The sequence below is a fragment of the Alternaria viburni genome (genome assembly GCF_023758015.1).
Source record: "Alternaria viburni strain BMP 2772 chromosome Unknown scaffold_37, whole genome shotgun sequence".
Classification (NCBI taxonomy): Eukaryota; Fungi; Ascomycota; class Dothideomycetes; order Pleosporales; family Pleosporaceae; genus Alternaria; species Alternaria viburni.
Window position 1 is genome coordinate 90,892 of NW_026055806.1, and position 15,748 is coordinate 106,639.

Below are 15,748 nucleotides of genomic sequence, written 5' to 3' on the forward strand. Positions count from 1 at the left end.
GGATGAGAGTGCCCAGGTGGTGAGCAAGGGGCAAGTGACGTCGCGCGATTGGCCCCATTTATCGCTTATCGCGCTGTCACGTGAATCCTGTGCCCATCACTGGCAACGATCATGGCTGACTTTCAGGCAATCTTATCCGGGCAGAAGCTGTGTCGTCTTGTTTCAAAGTACGTCAATGAACGATTGAACGCAGTAAAATGAGGAAAGTCCCTACACTATCTTTTCTGAAAGCTGTGCAGTGGTCCCCACTCATGCGAGATAAAGACGACCGCATCGTGATATGGATTTAGGGCTGTAGAAATAGGGTCGCTCCAACACACAGAAGTAACAGCATGCAGCAAGCTATGAGTATATTGAAATGTCTAGGTTCATCCTGGACTAAAGTTCTACGCCATAGATGGCATCTTGGCCGCTGAGCCATCTGCGGTGTGATCGGTACCGGAAAGGTTACAAAAGAGTACAACGCCCAGAAATACCTTTTGGCCGTACATAACCACAGCAGGATGTGTCTAAGAAGTCCTCGTAATATGTCCACGTAACTTCTCCATCCAAACTCGTCATGCTTTGACGAACAAGGCGAAGTATGAGCACACGTTCGATTTGAATGAAGTAAATACAGCCTAATCACGTCTGGCATATCGCATGAGGTTAGCGCATGTCCGGCTAGACGACCATTCTAGTGAATGAGAGCTTGGTCGATGACAGAGTTGCAGGAATGAGTCGAGAGTTCCGCGGGAGTCGTTAAGCTGCGTTGGAGTTTCGGATGGGTGGCTCATTGATATGAAGTAGACGCCGTAACAATTCCCAATTGATGTTCGAATGGCTACATTCCCTTTAGTGTGATATTGTTTCGTAGTTTCAGACTGAACGTGAACATGGTTGACGGCTATCGCGCAGCAGGCATAGAGCTGCTGATTGATGGAAAACCTGATGTTGCGTGCATATGCGGTAAGTTGTCGTTTCACGACGATCGCGCGATACCTGCTGCAAGGCCATAAAGACGACACAGTAGAGCAAGAAGGCCTGCTCAAACTACCTCGTGCGTGCCGAGTCTCATCACTTCCTGACCTTCCGCCTACGCCTACGTGACGAACCCGACGTCGCGCTGTAGATGGATTATAGGATACTGTGGCGGAGCTGAGTGTGGCGTAATGCGCCCTTATACCGGAGGGTCTCGTCCACGTTTCGGGAAGCGGTGGTCGTACTTCGGCGTGAAATACCCAGAAGCGGAAGGTTATTTCATCCTGCATTCGACCTCCGAGCGATAGTCGGCACCATGCGACAGCCCAGGTATTAGGGCTTGCCCAAGTCGCAGCTACAGCCGCGAATCCTCCAGAATTCCTCTGATGTTTGTCCTTGTACCCGTCACATTCGAGCGTCGCAATCGATATCGCAACCTGTCTGGCGTTGCGTCATGACGAAGACGAGCCTGGTTATTCGTAGAGGGTAGAGACATGGTAGTATTCGTGGTTTGCGGTCGCATCGCCTTCGATAGCGTTCCATGCGAAAGAGAGAGGATGAGGAGAGCTGAGAGCTGCGCCAAACAGCATGGTCAGTATATGACTTCGGAGAGAGACGGCGGTGTAACTTACCAGCCAAGCAAGGTGCCATCTCCTTGTGTCAGGTCTTTCCAGAGGCGTTGCACATCCCTGTGCGCGCTCCGGCAAAGCATGCTTTCTGCTGTAAAAGTACGACCGTGTCGGCTCCCTTGGTGCGCTGCAGCTGTACTGATGGTGCGCCTTTTGTTGTTGGAGCTGCCCGTCGTGGCCTTCTTGAAGCGCCATAGTCTGTCCAGTCGGGATGCCTAGTCATAATGACAAACGCGAGCTGCAATTCAGAAATGCTCATGATTCGTGAGCTCGTTCGCGGTTCGGGAAGCAGATTCGGACCGTGAGCTTGAGGGGGGCGGGCCGGTTGACATCGATGCGTGATGGGAGGGTAGGTCTTGCAGAAGAGCGAGATACCAGCAAATAACCTACGGGTTACAATCTGGAAGTCAGCGCTCGTTCGTATGGCGACTCCCGTTTGTCGGCGAGTGGTTGTGCACTTGTCCAACGCAGCCTGTGATGTGCCAAACTCGCCTTTGTCGCGATGCTATAGCGGGCCTGAGTGCTGCATATGTGAAGACCCGGCGATGAACTCGAGGCATTACGTCTCATCATATGTAGCCTCTGCCTAGGTAGTGAGTTGGTACTCCAGCCCCGGTCGGAGTCCTCGCTGGCGCTGCCATGCTGGTATCTGGGATCATTATGAGTCTAGCTCGGTGCCGCCGCATCCAGCGCAGCGCTATCTCCTGCGCAAACTGTTGTGCGCGCTGATGTGGATGCACAGTTCGCTCGATTGCGACTGGCGCGCAAGAGCAGGATACCCGCCGCCTTGAGCTGGTTCAGCTCTGCGCGTCCCAATGCGCGCAAAGAAGGGTGCTGAGATATGCATTGACGAAAGTGATAATAGGACTATGCGAGAACACAGATCAGAGTTCGATAAGCGCGGTTTCAGTGATGTGGTTGGAGAAGTTGTGGTGAGCATCTCAAGGTCGAATCTCCGGGGATGACGTCGAGACCGCCGGGGCCATCGCGGGCTTGGCATCTCCCTATTGGCTGTGCGGATCTGACCACAGCAACACCATTTCCGTCTCGTCTTCTTTCGCGAGCCTTTCAATCGTGCATCATCTGCACTCGTTTCGCAAGTGTCCAGTAACTGCCAGTCTGATGAGGCGAGATTCTACTTCTGGATGTCGGGCGCCGCCGCGGTTCAGTCGCTAACGTTCCTGCGCCCCTTCTGGAAACCGCGAAAATAAACTCCGTGTCGGCCAGTCTACTCACCATCGGGACTCATGAAATCGGCGAACGCTATTCAACGGCGGTGACTCAACCTTCGGAGCCTAACACTAATGTTGCTGGTTTTTGGACCAATTGGTTAGTTCCGGGATAGCACATCTTTCGCTTGGCTATCAGCCGTCCTCTGATGAAGAGGTTACCTGTACCGCGCACACTATACACATCCACCCGGCGATCGAAATGCGGTACCCGAGCTGTGATCTGCACATCGTTTACATGGTTGCTGGCCAGTAAGTCCAATATCACAGGCCTCCACGGATCACCATTAAGGCTATACTGCAGTGGCTGACCGTATCAGCAGATCTGTTATGCTCGTACAATCCGATGAGATGACTGTATTCACTCCTACTAGCCGTCGCATGTATTTACAAAATCCATGAAATAACTCATTCCCAGCCCTGGCCGCATTCCACTTCCTCGCGTTGGAAGCCTGGTGCTACGCACGCTGCTGCGGAGCTCTGCGGACTATTTGCAATTGATTCATGGACATGACAATAGCTTCGATGATAGCGATTGGAGTTCATCCGTCATTGGCTTCTGTGAAATAGTCTATCCCAGTTTCGACCCCGTTCCGCACGTCAAGACGAATTATAATCGACACTCCTGAACTTCGGTCACGGTGCTGGCTCGTTTCGTCTCGTATGGGCCTTCTAATTTCCATAACTTTGATGCTGCAACACGGGCGCGTTAGCTTCTCTCTATATCTTTGATAGGTATTTGCTCCAAGCTTCCCGTCGACTGCAACATGAGTGATCCATCCGCTGATGGGTTTGGTATACGTACTTCACATGTGCTTGAATCGGGGGCTTGATACATCTGCTGAAGGTTTGGTGACAACCTACAACAGTGAAAGATTGAAATTGTACTTGGCGCTGAGGGGCTCGGCAGATATTCGACAACCGCTCCTTCATTACTTTGTCAACCCCAAAGATACTACACGAGCGGTCTTTCCCAGCACGCGGTTATCATACAAGCTGCACCGACGTCACTTCACACATACCACTGCAATACGCAGACCACCCTGGGCCATGCCTGCCGCATTGGGTAGTAAAAGATCACTACTTCTGGAGATGCGAGAAATCAAGCGAGAAACCGTACATAGCAATGAAGCCTACGGTGCATATTCTGGAAGCTCCAATCTTTCGACCGCAAGCAGTCAGACCAATAGTCTCGGTCGACGCTACGCATTCGATTGGTCACAAAGCGTGAGCATAGGTATGCGCTACCCAACGCCATCTTCATATCAGGCTAACGCGACAAAAGGGCGACTCATGGATACGGCCTTTCGCGACAGGGAAATCGATCTCGAGAGCTTCAGCCGCCTGGTTGTAGAGGTCAAGCAATCCTCGAAAGTCATGTCATCGAGGGACGACATCAGTAGCAACGGGCCAGAAGTGCAAGTTCCCTGCACCCCATCATCCTTCGTTCAAGTTCTCTGCACCCCAGATCTAGCGTTCACCTGCTCTTCCAAGTCTCTGGACGGAAAAGTGCAAGTACGCTGTACACCGTCATTCGTGGGATATTGTATGAGTAGAGCTACACAAGGTGTGGCGAAGACTCCGACATCGGAACAGTAAGTATGAACAGGCTTGGGTGAATGTATCATAGCTTACACGGTTAGTAGACCCCATAGTTACTATGAATGGGATTACGTCGGTACCCATGAAAAGCAATACGCAACATTCTCGTTCGTCGAAGATCCAAGGGGTGAGTAGTTTATCGACTATCACGAACATCCCGTCCCTGACAGTCGGATAGTACTCGGCGCCCCGTCCGTAGCCCCGGCGATGACTGAGCAGTTATGCTCGCTCGATGCCGTCCACTGCGATGGGATACCAACATCCACCGGTTTCGTGTCACCCCTCCCAGGGGGACACCACGAGGAATTCGATGAATTTCACGACGATACACTTTCGGACGAAGACTTTCTGGCTCTTTAGTACTTCACTGTATATCTCATTCTGCATCCTGCGAGCAGGAAGCAACTCCGCTCAAGCGCATACCAGGCCAGTTCCTTCGATTGTCGACTCGTATCTTAATTTGCACTTTCGTCATTGTTCAGTTTAAACGGTACATGTTTTTGTCCTACGAAATGGGCAGTTTGTCAATAGCAATACTGCTGCTGGCGTCCCGGACTTGGGCTGGGGACGAGGCAACATCAAAGTAGTACTTTCGCAAATACTTCAAGTAATTCATGTGGTGTTTGTTCCAAAGGCATGAAGTCATCAATATCAGTAGTTGTGAAGCACGGGAAGCCAACAGCAACCAGAGGTACTTACTGTTGCTATTGTAGCCCGTTAATCCGTATGGGAGCCTGATACTGAGTGACGTGACGGCTTCTCCCATGGGCTCGATGTGGGGCGGACCTGCTTTAATATGGGCCACATAACTTCGCTAACTCCAGAGCGTTGAACGGAATATAGTCTGTAACAATGGTGACACACGCTCTACATGCGCATCCCCGCATCGATTGTTACATAACGTTTGATCAACTACATGATACATATCATAAAGAGCAGCCACCAAATGAACATGTATCCACGAACAAAGGACACGTTTTACCGTTGATTAATGGCGTTTTACCGTTGATTAATGGCGTTTTACCGTTGATCAATGGCGTTTTACCGTTGATCAATGGCGTAACGGCAAGTCTACAGAATAATTATCTCGAGAGGCGAGCGATCGCAGTCTTATCTTGTTACCTTGTATCAATACCAACATCACGCAACATGGTCAATGCGATACTCGTGGCACAGAGTCAAAAAGAAACATTGAGTACTAAATTCATATAGTCCTTTCGGACCTGCTATCTAAGTGATGCGTGTAAGGATACAATTTGGTGTGTGCTAGAGCTCAGAACAGCCAATTCTATGGGTAACACCGGTGTGATGCCCGGAGTTGCGCTTCCTGACCCCTCCATCGGTGAGACTCCTACCATAACTAGGTGGCAATAGTGCTGAGCGGCGCGATATGTGAAGGGAGGGTTTTGTTCGATTCGAATTTGCATGCGGCGCACTTGTATGACGAGTCTTGCATATGCATTCCTAGTGGGTGACATCCTGCGCCTGTAGATTCGCTGAGACGCTATTTGGACCGGCTCCTCCTCAATTGATCATGGTAAAGACGGGCACGCTCGAGGGAACGCTCAAATTGGTTAATATCGCATGCGTCGCAGGTGCATGAGAAATCTGGCATTGACATTCCTGGTGGTGGGCTTTCTGCGCCTGTTGGTTCGCTGGGGCGTGATTCCGACAGATTATCGTTCTCATTCTTTAAAGATGGTCCACGGTATGTTGGCATGTTAGCGACTATGCCTTTGATGGTCTCGTCAAGTTCCTGGAACTTCTGAATCTCATAAACGTTTCCAGAACGCATCTTCTGCAAATCTTCGATGTAGTGGGATATATCTTCGTATGCAGAAACGTCTTTGCTGATATCCTGGAGGCCTATGGGTTCGTTATCTAGAGCATCCACTCTAGACTTCATGTGCTCTTGGAGTGAGACTAACTTAGCCCTCTCTCCTGCAATTTCTTTGTCAAATTTCCGGATTTCTGAAGCACAGTAAAGGTACTGGTGATTGCGCCTATCGCGGGCAGCGAGCAGGAGCTTCACTAATTCCTTTTCGTCAGCAGTCGCGCGCCCATCAACCGCGAGCCCAATATAAGGTCTTCTGGACATAGTGTCAGATTCGCTAGGTGGAGATATGGAATGATTTTCTGGATCCATGAAGTTGTTAATGTTGTTGTTTGCGTGGATAGGGAATGTCGACTTGCTGATGGAAGGAAGCAAAAACGTACTACGTTTTATAGCGTTTAGAATACGGGAAGTGCGTTGTGAAGTGGTCAGACGGAATTACACATTGAGCGAGATTGTGTGATCACATTTGCGATGTACATCAACACTACGTTGCTTCTCAATCGACACTCACTTTCGGCCTACACGGAAGAAGTTACATTGTTACTGCATGTTGAATGCAGCGACTCACCCAGACACCCCAATCTAGATGTCGAAGGCAAGGCGTTGCAGGCGGAGGGCTGTGGTATGAACCACGCACTACGCTCGTCTTCGGCTCCTGGGTATCTTCTCTAAGGAACGCAAAAACGTTGGTCCTGATCCTTGATGTCGAAGTTAAAAGTTCCTGGTCTGAGATCGTGCAAGCGGTAGGGGATGTCATCAATGGAGTAGATTTGTAGCGGTTGATGAAGATGGTAAAGGCGAAATTAGCCTGGGGTTCAAACACACTTTGCGAAAATCCTGCATTGCATTACGACACAGACTGGAGAAGCAACTCAGTCTGGCGCTATTGTTCACTTTGGAGTTAAGTAACTAAGCACAGTAGATGTGGATCCTGATGCAGATCCGTCCAACCGCTCTGATATGCTCGCAGGATGCCGGCGTTGCGTTCTTTGACGTTATTGATCATGCGCTCGATGGCATCAGTAGCGTGCTCTTCCAGGCGCTCCTCGTGGGCGGCGTGTCCCTCATCCCGAATCTCATGCAGACGCTTCAGCCAGTACATCCATCGCCACGGCGTAAAACCAATTGGCGAACGCATTCCTAGCTCAGATTCAACAAAATTTTGACCACCCTTGCTAAGCGTGCTTGGGCAGTCGTTCCAGAAAGCGTCCGATAGCTGTATGAGGCAGTAGTTGGCCTCCTTGATCCATGCGCAAGCAGCTGGCAGCAAATCCGCAACAGTAAGGCTGCGGATGTCGCGAGATAGATCTTCCTCGTCTGGCGTCTCTGGGCTGCAAAGGGCTCGTGTCTCCTCAAATGTGGATCGAAACAGGACGAGAGCGATCTGACAGATCTTTTGGTTGGCCACGCGGGTTGACGCCAGCTTGGCCAAGAAGGAAGCCAAGTTGAGGCGATGAACACCGGACATGGGCGCGCAATTGGTGATCCAGAAATCCGTCATGTCCGTGGCCAGAAAGGGCAGATCATTCCACAGCGTGCCTTGCACTGTTCGTGCGATATCGATGCCGTAGTTTCCTGACACAGGCCTAGTTAGGGGGCCAAGTCCCTGGATGCGGACGATGTCCAGGACCAGGCGGTCTTGGTCAGCGCTTTGATGAGACGTCAGCCGACCAAGCTGATAGTAGATGTGCCATATGGAATGCAGGTAGCCTTCAAGAGAATCGACTGCGTCGCCCACAGCACAATACCGGTCACTGATGATCCAGGTTCGGTTGGTAAAGGCTCCGAGGCGAAGCTGCTCGATCTCCCCGCGGGCGATGCATTCACGGACGTTCTGCCGGTCGTGGGTGCTGTCGTCTAACTTTGTGATGTCCGATGGGCCTTTGGGAAACGGGCTTAGCAGTGTATCGCGGAAGGTTTCCATGCTGAGAGGGCTGTAGCGTAACTGAATTCGCCGAATAGATGCAGTAGAGAGTTTGAAAGGATAAGCGAAGAAGAAGGCAGGTAGACATGTGGTCCACGTCGATTTTTGTATTGTCGTCCTCCCAAATAGAGCTGGGAGTACTGCCCAGGTGACGTGTCACGTCACAACAGTGGTTTGTGAACCCTCTCCTGTAGGTAATGTTACGGCACAGTTGTAGACGCGCAGGATGTGCGGAGTGAGCTACCCAATGTGACCTTGGAAGTCGCGAGTTGGAGCCGGAATGGCGCCGAAGCTAGCTCAGCGCTAGGATTTCCGCTCTTCATGTGCAGTGCGCAGCCTCCAAATCGCCAATGATAAGTGGGGGTAACTGTAGGAGCGACGATTTTGTTGCTGGGGTTGTGGAATTAAGGTTTCGTGCACAATGAGGCTGGGGTGTGGGCACCGCCATCCAAGCGGAGATCGTCAGGCGCGCAGCCACGGTGGCAGTAACATGCCCAGCTACGAGTATCATCTGCCTCTCTGCGCCATTCATAGACGCCGGCACGGCACGGCACGGCACGGCATGCCAGGGCACAGAGTCATCCGGCCGGTCGCGGTAGCACTGGCATTCTATCCAAAACTGCGAGCAACTAGGGGCGCAGTTGTTGATTAAGCGCTCTTCTGCAGCTCGCTTGCGCGAGGACTACAAACCTCGCCTAGGATAGGATGCGCAGTCGGTGACGATGCACCAGCGGATTCAGCCGTTGTTCTTCGAGGATTTGAATTCCACGCGCTAGCCCAAACAAAGTGATCCCCATTTTGGTGTGGCGGGAGAGTTTCTGCGGCACAAGGCAATCCAGTGCCCACCGAGCTTTCCTGTTTATATCCCACCTCCACCCATATGCAGCTTGTATTCTCCGCGGCCTTCACGGTTGGCTGGTGTGGAGTGGGGGGCTTTTCGACGTCGCCTGCGGGCGGGGTTTTGCGGATGATAGATCGTTCGAGAGGTAGCTGTCGATGAGCGTGTGCACGGGGGACGATGTGCGACCTCGGAGGCGGTACGAGCAAGTGAGAATGGAGTGGATGCTGAGACGATGTTAATGAAGAATGCGCCTAGAGAGAACGAGACGACATACCATGCCATGAGACCGACACAGCGGCATGCAGCGCTCGAGTGTTGTCTGGGCAAGCCATCTGATCCAGAACGCTTTCCACGGCATGCAGAAGACACAGTCTGATCGCTCTCCTCCTATCAACATGTGTCGTCAAGCTCAGCCTGTTCAGCGCAGTGACAAAATGTATGTATGCCTCTGACCCTGAACATGATCAGGCCGCGTGGTGAGACGCGCCGACTTGCATTGTAAGTCTCAAGATACGCGATGCCGTCATTGGGCGCGTTGAACGTCTGCAGTTGCTTTTGAGGGCTCCTTCAGACTGCGGCAGAGTCCTGCTTGCCGAGGCAGCTCGTGGCCGGTGTCGTATTCGCGATACGACGTCGTTCGGCGCGGGGTGACTGCCGGGTGCATGGGTAGTGTCATTATGGCGTCTGAGTCGGTGGCCGGGTCGCAAGCCCGCTCGAAGGCTCGTATATGTCGGCGTTGCTTTCTCCGATCTAGAATGGTCGAAGCTCTGGTTATTAGCAGATGGTGGGTGAGTTCGCACGTTAGTTGTTGTCACGTATCAGCGGGTCGATGGGCCTCTTCAGAGACGTGCGGGCAAGAAACGATATCATCAGGTTTGGCACCAAGAATGGTCGCACGACAAAGAGCAGCATGCTTCGGATGCGACGACTACATGAAGGTGCGCGGCTACCTTGCGGCGGCAACGTCGGAGCTTCGGTGAGCCGATGTCCGACCGCAGGTGAGCGCCAAGCTATCGAGTCTCTATCCGGACTGGCATACGGACTCGATCTCGTCAGTTTGTACGAACCAGCCGCGACCTCAGCCTCAGCCACCCCTCTACAACCGCATCCTTGTTTGACCCAAGTTCTCTTCTCGACCGAAAGTTGCCCAGGGCTGAATGTCGGTATGCACAACCCAGCCCTTGCCAAACTCGCCCAAGGCTTCGACCTTCTCGTCTGCCCACCATCTCGGTTCCGGGAACATTCTCCCCCACAAATTGATCAGCCAGTAATAATCAGGCAATATCCACCAAGGGTAGTCATATTGCCGGCCCAGCGCGCGGAGAAATCGTAACGGAATCCCTGGTGGAGTCTTGTCCATCCCTTTGATGTTCGAAATCTTGCCATAGTATCGGTCTACGCAGGCAGGCGGGATGCGCGACGGAGCATACGGCTGCAGGTACATTCGCAAGGTCCAGGGGCATGCCTCCTGCAGTGCCGCAAGAGTAGTGTCTTGTGACCCCACTGTCTTTCCCAAGGCAGCGCTCCAGGCTCTGGAGGCGTCGTTGGTCAACGCCTGCAGCAAAGTCCTCTTTCCGACACAGGTATCCGCCAACAGGGCTCTTGCTTTTTTATATGTCGGGTCTCGCGCAAGGACAGAGTGCAGCGTACCGCCTGCCTGCCCATATTTTTCCCTTCTTGATTTGGGGTCCTCCCAATACGACTCGAAGCGCTCGAAAGCCTCTCGCATGAGCTCCCATGCCCGCAGGCCTGTCTCTGCGTCCGGCAGTCCGCGTGCCTGCCACATCCGCTCGTTCCACGAGCGGTTTGCTTCTCGCCAGTACTTACGTACCTGCACCAGCGGAGGAACCCATCGGTCGTCAAGAGGCTCCGGCATGCTCAGCAGAGTGTAGGCGTTCTTTGCGATGGGTGCTATCGCGGGCTGTGCAGCAGTCAAGCAGGAGTAAAGACCCCAGCCGATGCAGCCGATGCAGCCAACGCCGCCGACCACAGCTACTGCTGCTGCCACCTTCCGCCCGTGGCGTTTGACCAAATTTCCTATCCGTCTTCCCAGCTTATGTCTGCGCCGCTCCCCCGAAGGCCTCGCGCCCGATACACTGCGTGTGGCTTCGTGAATATCTCGAGAGGGTAAGCTTGGCTCGCTTCTCGTGCGGCGGCGGTATTTGGAGGATGGCCGAGCAGCTGGAGCATTTGCGCGGTGTACGATGCTGTCCAAGCAGAAGCGCTCCACTGGAATGGAGAAGTCAGTACTCGTTTGATCCGAGATTAGACGGGGGTATGGAGCCAGACGCACCGTTGCTGAGCCTCATGAATCGTCGCGTTTCGCTCATCACCTTGCCAGCCTCATCTCGCGTGACAACTGTCACCCAGGCTCTACTCGACGTTTGATGCGCCATTTCAAAAGATTGCTCGATAGATGTCTTCCGACTCGACAAGTTCAGAAGCTCGCTCCTCACGCCAATGTAACAACGGTCGATGGTTGCCAAAGTTCGCGTGGGGTTGAGAGAGCAAACAAACCTCGGAACGTTACACAAAGAAAAGCTTTATGCCGACACCCCAAAACTCAAAGCTCTTTAATCTTCCTCCTTCCCTTTGTTCCATCACGTTTCGACCTTCCTCGATCTCGACTGCCCGAACAAGTGCAGCCGCGCCAATCAAGTACAGCCAACGCGTCGCACGAAACATCGATCATGGACACGGGTCTACGCCCACGCGAGAGTCACACGTAAATAGAGACGACTACGACTCGGAAATGGGGGCTAATAGATACACAGGGCGAGGGGCAAGACGCCAAACTTTTCGCGACGTCGCGCGACCGGATGGTGCAGCAGGGTCCTCGTCTTGCTCATCTGCCTCTTGGGCGTGGTCCTTGCGGTTCTTGCACAGCCCATCTGGTCAATAGGCAAGCCGTCTTGTACTTGCCCTCTCATCGCATGCCCCGACGTATCTCTCCCTAGCGATGAATGCACCGATCCTGCGAGTTTCACAATGCTCAATATACGGAGCAGCCACATCCCGCCTCTGACAGTCCGACTGTCCATTGAGCTGCGCTCAGATGGTCCAGCCTTTGGTGCCAAAGCTATCGACAGGCGTCTTGGGCTTATCAACTCCCGCGCTTTGTCACTACACGACCTGACTCTCCACCACACCGCACAGTTTCATCGCCTCCAGACTACAACCATTACTGCTATGTCTGATACTTGCTCCAGGATTTGCCGCCCATACCGCTCCTGGAAGTTCTGGAAGAACCACAACATGTCCACGTTCCTATCGCCTGACGTGCATAACGCCCACCAAGACCAGGCCGCGTTGGATAATCTCCACAAGGCCGTACGCGACGCTGCACGGATCTACCACGACAATGTCGCCTCTAGTCTCGCTTCCGGTATTCGCCCTCTCAACGATTCACTCGGCAACGCAATCTTCGAAGCGTACCAAGCTTGGACAAAACCACTGCCGTCGGAAATGTGCCACGAGATCTTTGCAGCATCCTGTGATGCTACCGACTACTACAAAGAAAAACCTCAGATGACTTGGATGAATCAGTTATTTGAAGCTCTGAAGGGAGAGCAAGACGTAATGAGCATGTCCAAGCATGATCTGGATCATTACTTGGCAGCGGTCGACCCCCGGACATGGACCACCACACTTCCTGCGCACACCAAAGATATGGATGCAGAGGACAAGAAGCAATGGATATGGAAGGTCGGCAAGCAGGTTCGTCAAGGCGTCAGTATTGGGTCTGCCGACATGAAGCCCCATGTCGATAATGGCAACGACGTTCTGCCATGAGGCCTGATACACGTGCCCATGCGACCGACTTGAGACCGTTTCAAGTCTCCGGGACTAGCGTGTCTTCGGTTCTTGCTTGTCGAATGTCGAAGGATGGGTGTATGGCGGCATGTCACTTGCCATGGGCAATGTCTGTCTCATGTCGTCGAGCATTACTGTACGTATCTCAAACATGACACACAATGGAAGTTGTTGTCCGATATATCTCATCATTTTCGGACACATGCAGCAGTCATCCAGCACCACGGTCTTCGACTCATTCATGTTTCCAGCATGTGACAGGGTCCTCGACGTGACCTAAACAAAGGACAGCAAACCCGCTTGAGCAAGCGCAAGCTCGACATATAACAAAGCTCGATGCCTTCCTACTTACACTTGGACGTTTCCCGATATTGGATAATCCCCGCGTCTCCGAACATGGAAGCGTACATGACATGGACGTCCGACAACTTACGACGAGAGATCAACAGGCGCAACCTGAAGCCTACACCAATGCCCTCTAAGAAGGTCGATCGAGCGATTCTTTTGGTCGCTCACGATGAGCGAAAAGCCCAGGTAGGGGCGAGTGGGTTGATTGGAGCGGAAGAGGAGGAGGAGGATCCGGACGATGATGACGATGAATTCCTCGATGCGAATGAAGATGCCGGGTCGGATCATAAGAGCGAGGACGAGGTGGGGGCGGCAACATACTCAGCTGAAGACGGAGAAGTAAGCAATGACGACACGGAGCAAGACGCTGCTCTCACGTCATCCCCGCACCCAAGTCATGGCAAAAAGCGCAAGCAACCACAAGCAGGATTGGAAGACCGCACCACCAAACGTCAGCACTACAACGACCCGCCTACGGGTGCAATCCCCAAACCACCATCACCGTCTCCACCAAAATCACCGCCGCCATCACCGTCTCCACCAAAATCATCACCGCCATCACCGTCACGCCAGCAGCAAGACGCCGTCATCGCGCTAGACCAAGAGAACTGGACCGCTCGCGCCGAACGTGCCTTGGGCCCTGTTGACCGCTCTTTCACCAACCTCAATGCCTGGATAAACGATGTCGTTGGCTTAGGCAACCCTGCACCTAAGGACCCGACCCCAGGCCAGATTGTTAGTGAGGTGGCTGAAAATTTTGGACGCTGGGTCGGGCGGTGGGGTCGTGGGATGGATGCGAGAATAGGGCTGGTGAATAGAGAGGTCGAGGACATGGCAGATCACCAAGATGAGAAAGTTGAAGGAGATGGAGGGGCCGGCAATGGCAATGAGCTATGAGGCTGAGCGAAAGACGGATGGATCTTCTTTGGAATATGGTATGTATGAGAATTATGCTGCTATGGTCCATCGCTAATGTCCCGCGAGGGTACGTTGGCATACACGATTGACGTCAATTCCGGCTTTTGATCTTTCATACCATCTACTGCGCCATTCAATACACATGCCCGAAGTCGCATCCATCTTTCCAGCAATACGTCATTTCCCAATCTATCCCAGACGCCCATTTCCATTCCACACTGGCACGCATCTTCTCACATTAATCCTCCACACCCCCGTCTTTTCTACCATCATGACGACATCAAGTGAAGATGAACTCATCCTCGATGTCCTTCCCTTTGACTTTCCCCCACTGTCTCTGCTCACGCTTCTGATGCTTCGACTTGTCCGCCCCAGCCATCATCTCCAGCGCCTTCTCCAATACCTCAACCCGGAGCAACAACTCACGTATATCCTCGGCGTTCTGAAGACCGGATCGACGCACACTTTCCATTTGCGCAGCGAGGGTAGGGTCGTTGGGCAGAAGAGGAACTGCTGCTCCGTCGAGGACCCGGAGTTCGGGCTGAATGTAGCGTGTACGGGGTGACTTTCGGGTAGGGGTGGCGGCGGTACGTGGACGGGTTGGGGGCGAGATGCTGGTTCTTTCGGTTGATGGGATCGGATGCGACGAAGATTCTCCCATCTCCGGGCTCCGTACTCGGCTCACAGTCTTGCTGGCTGGTTTCTTGGCGGCGGACTGCTTACCGGGTTTTGTCGTAGGAGTTGGAGGTCGGGAGGATGGAGCAGCTGGTGGGCTACCCTTCTTGCCATCATTCGAAGGCGGAGGGAAAGATTTCTGGAGTGCGTTGCTGATGGCTTGGTTTGTCGGCTTCTTGCCTTTGGTTGAGGAAGATGCGACGGTGGTGGGCTTCGCAACCTTTGAAGGCGTGGTAGCAAGGGCTTCTCGGATTGCGTTCGGTTTAGCGGTATGAGCAGTGTCATCGACAACAGCTTTGAGCCGGTGGGAGACGGTGCCATACCGGGATGGGGTTGGACTTGGGAACTGGACTCGTTTGCGCGACGAAGGCTGAGGTGTGACCTCGTCTTCATCTCCAGAATCAAGCACTACGGGGCGCTTGGAGGCGAGGCGTCTAGTCATGACAGATTCGTTGGGCTTGACGGTATCCTTCTCTGGCTTTGGTGTAGAACGCTTCATGATTCCCTTGGGTTTTGGCGTGTCCACCGCTTCGAAGGCTAGTTCATCGTCGCTGCTGGTGTCGCTGATGATGGAGATACTTGTTGAGGGTTTGCGTCTCTTCTGCTCGGTTGTCGCCTTCTTCTTATTGCCGGGAGAAGACGGCATGAAGCCGGATGAGTTTGATGCTGCGACGGGCTTCTTGGAACTTGATGGTGTTGGCTTTCTGGTCGGGGTCTTGTAGTCGTTCTTTTGGTCGACATGCTTTGCGCAACGGTTGGGGGTAGTGTCCATCGCCTTTGACGAGCCGATATCCTCCATGCCAACAATCCGCGTCGCATGGTTCCCGCATGGCGTTCCGTTTTTGCAAGTTCCACGGCAATGATGAGTAGCCATGAGGGTCGCTCAGAGGAGGTGAACGTTGCAGTTCACTGGAGAGACGTCGAAACTTAGCTGGGCTGGAGCGGGCCTGTTTATATAGCACTTGGTAAGCA

The 15,748-nt window shown here is 53.0% G+C and overlaps 4 protein-coding genes across 4 annotated transcripts; 2 read left to right on the top strand and 2 right to left on the bottom strand.

Annotated features, from left to right (window-relative positions):
- Positions 1-7,158: 7,158 nt before the first annotated feature.
- On the bottom strand, positions 7,159-8,181 carry J4E79_011105 (uncharacterized protein; the record flags this gene model as incomplete). The annotated part of the gene is made up of 1 exon (XM_049359936.1): positions 7,159-8,181. One exon carries the CDS (start codon positions 8,179-8,181, stop codon positions 7,159-7,161), a length of 1,023 nt encoding a protein of 340 aa, XP_049205577.1.
- A 4,096-nt stretch (positions 8,182-12,277) lies between these two features.
- On the top strand, positions 12,278-12,814 carry J4E79_011106 (uncharacterized protein; the record flags this gene model as incomplete). Its single annotated transcript, XM_049359937.1, has 1 exon — positions 12,278-12,814. One exon carries the CDS (start codon positions 12,278-12,280, stop codon positions 12,812-12,814), a length of 537 nt encoding a protein of 178 aa, XP_049205578.1.
- Positions 12,815-13,231: 417 nt separating this feature from the next.
- On the top strand, positions 13,232-14,080 carry J4E79_011107 (uncharacterized protein; the record flags this gene model as incomplete). Its single annotated transcript, XM_049359938.1, has 2 exons — positions 13,232-13,342; positions 13,370-14,080. The coding sequence occupies 2 exons, from the start codon at positions 13,232-13,234 to the stop codon at positions 14,078-14,080; spliced, it is 822 nt and encodes a 273-aa protein (XP_049205579.1).
- Positions 14,081-14,381: 301 nt separating this feature from the next.
- Positions 14,382-15,575, bottom strand: J4E79_011108 (uncharacterized protein; the record flags this gene model as incomplete). Its single annotated transcript, XM_049359939.1, has 1 exon — positions 14,382-15,575. The coding sequence occupies one exon, from the start codon at positions 15,573-15,575 to the stop codon at positions 14,382-14,384; it is 1,194 nt and encodes a 397-aa protein (XP_049205580.1).
- Between the last annotated feature and the right edge of the window lie 173 nt (positions 15,576-15,748).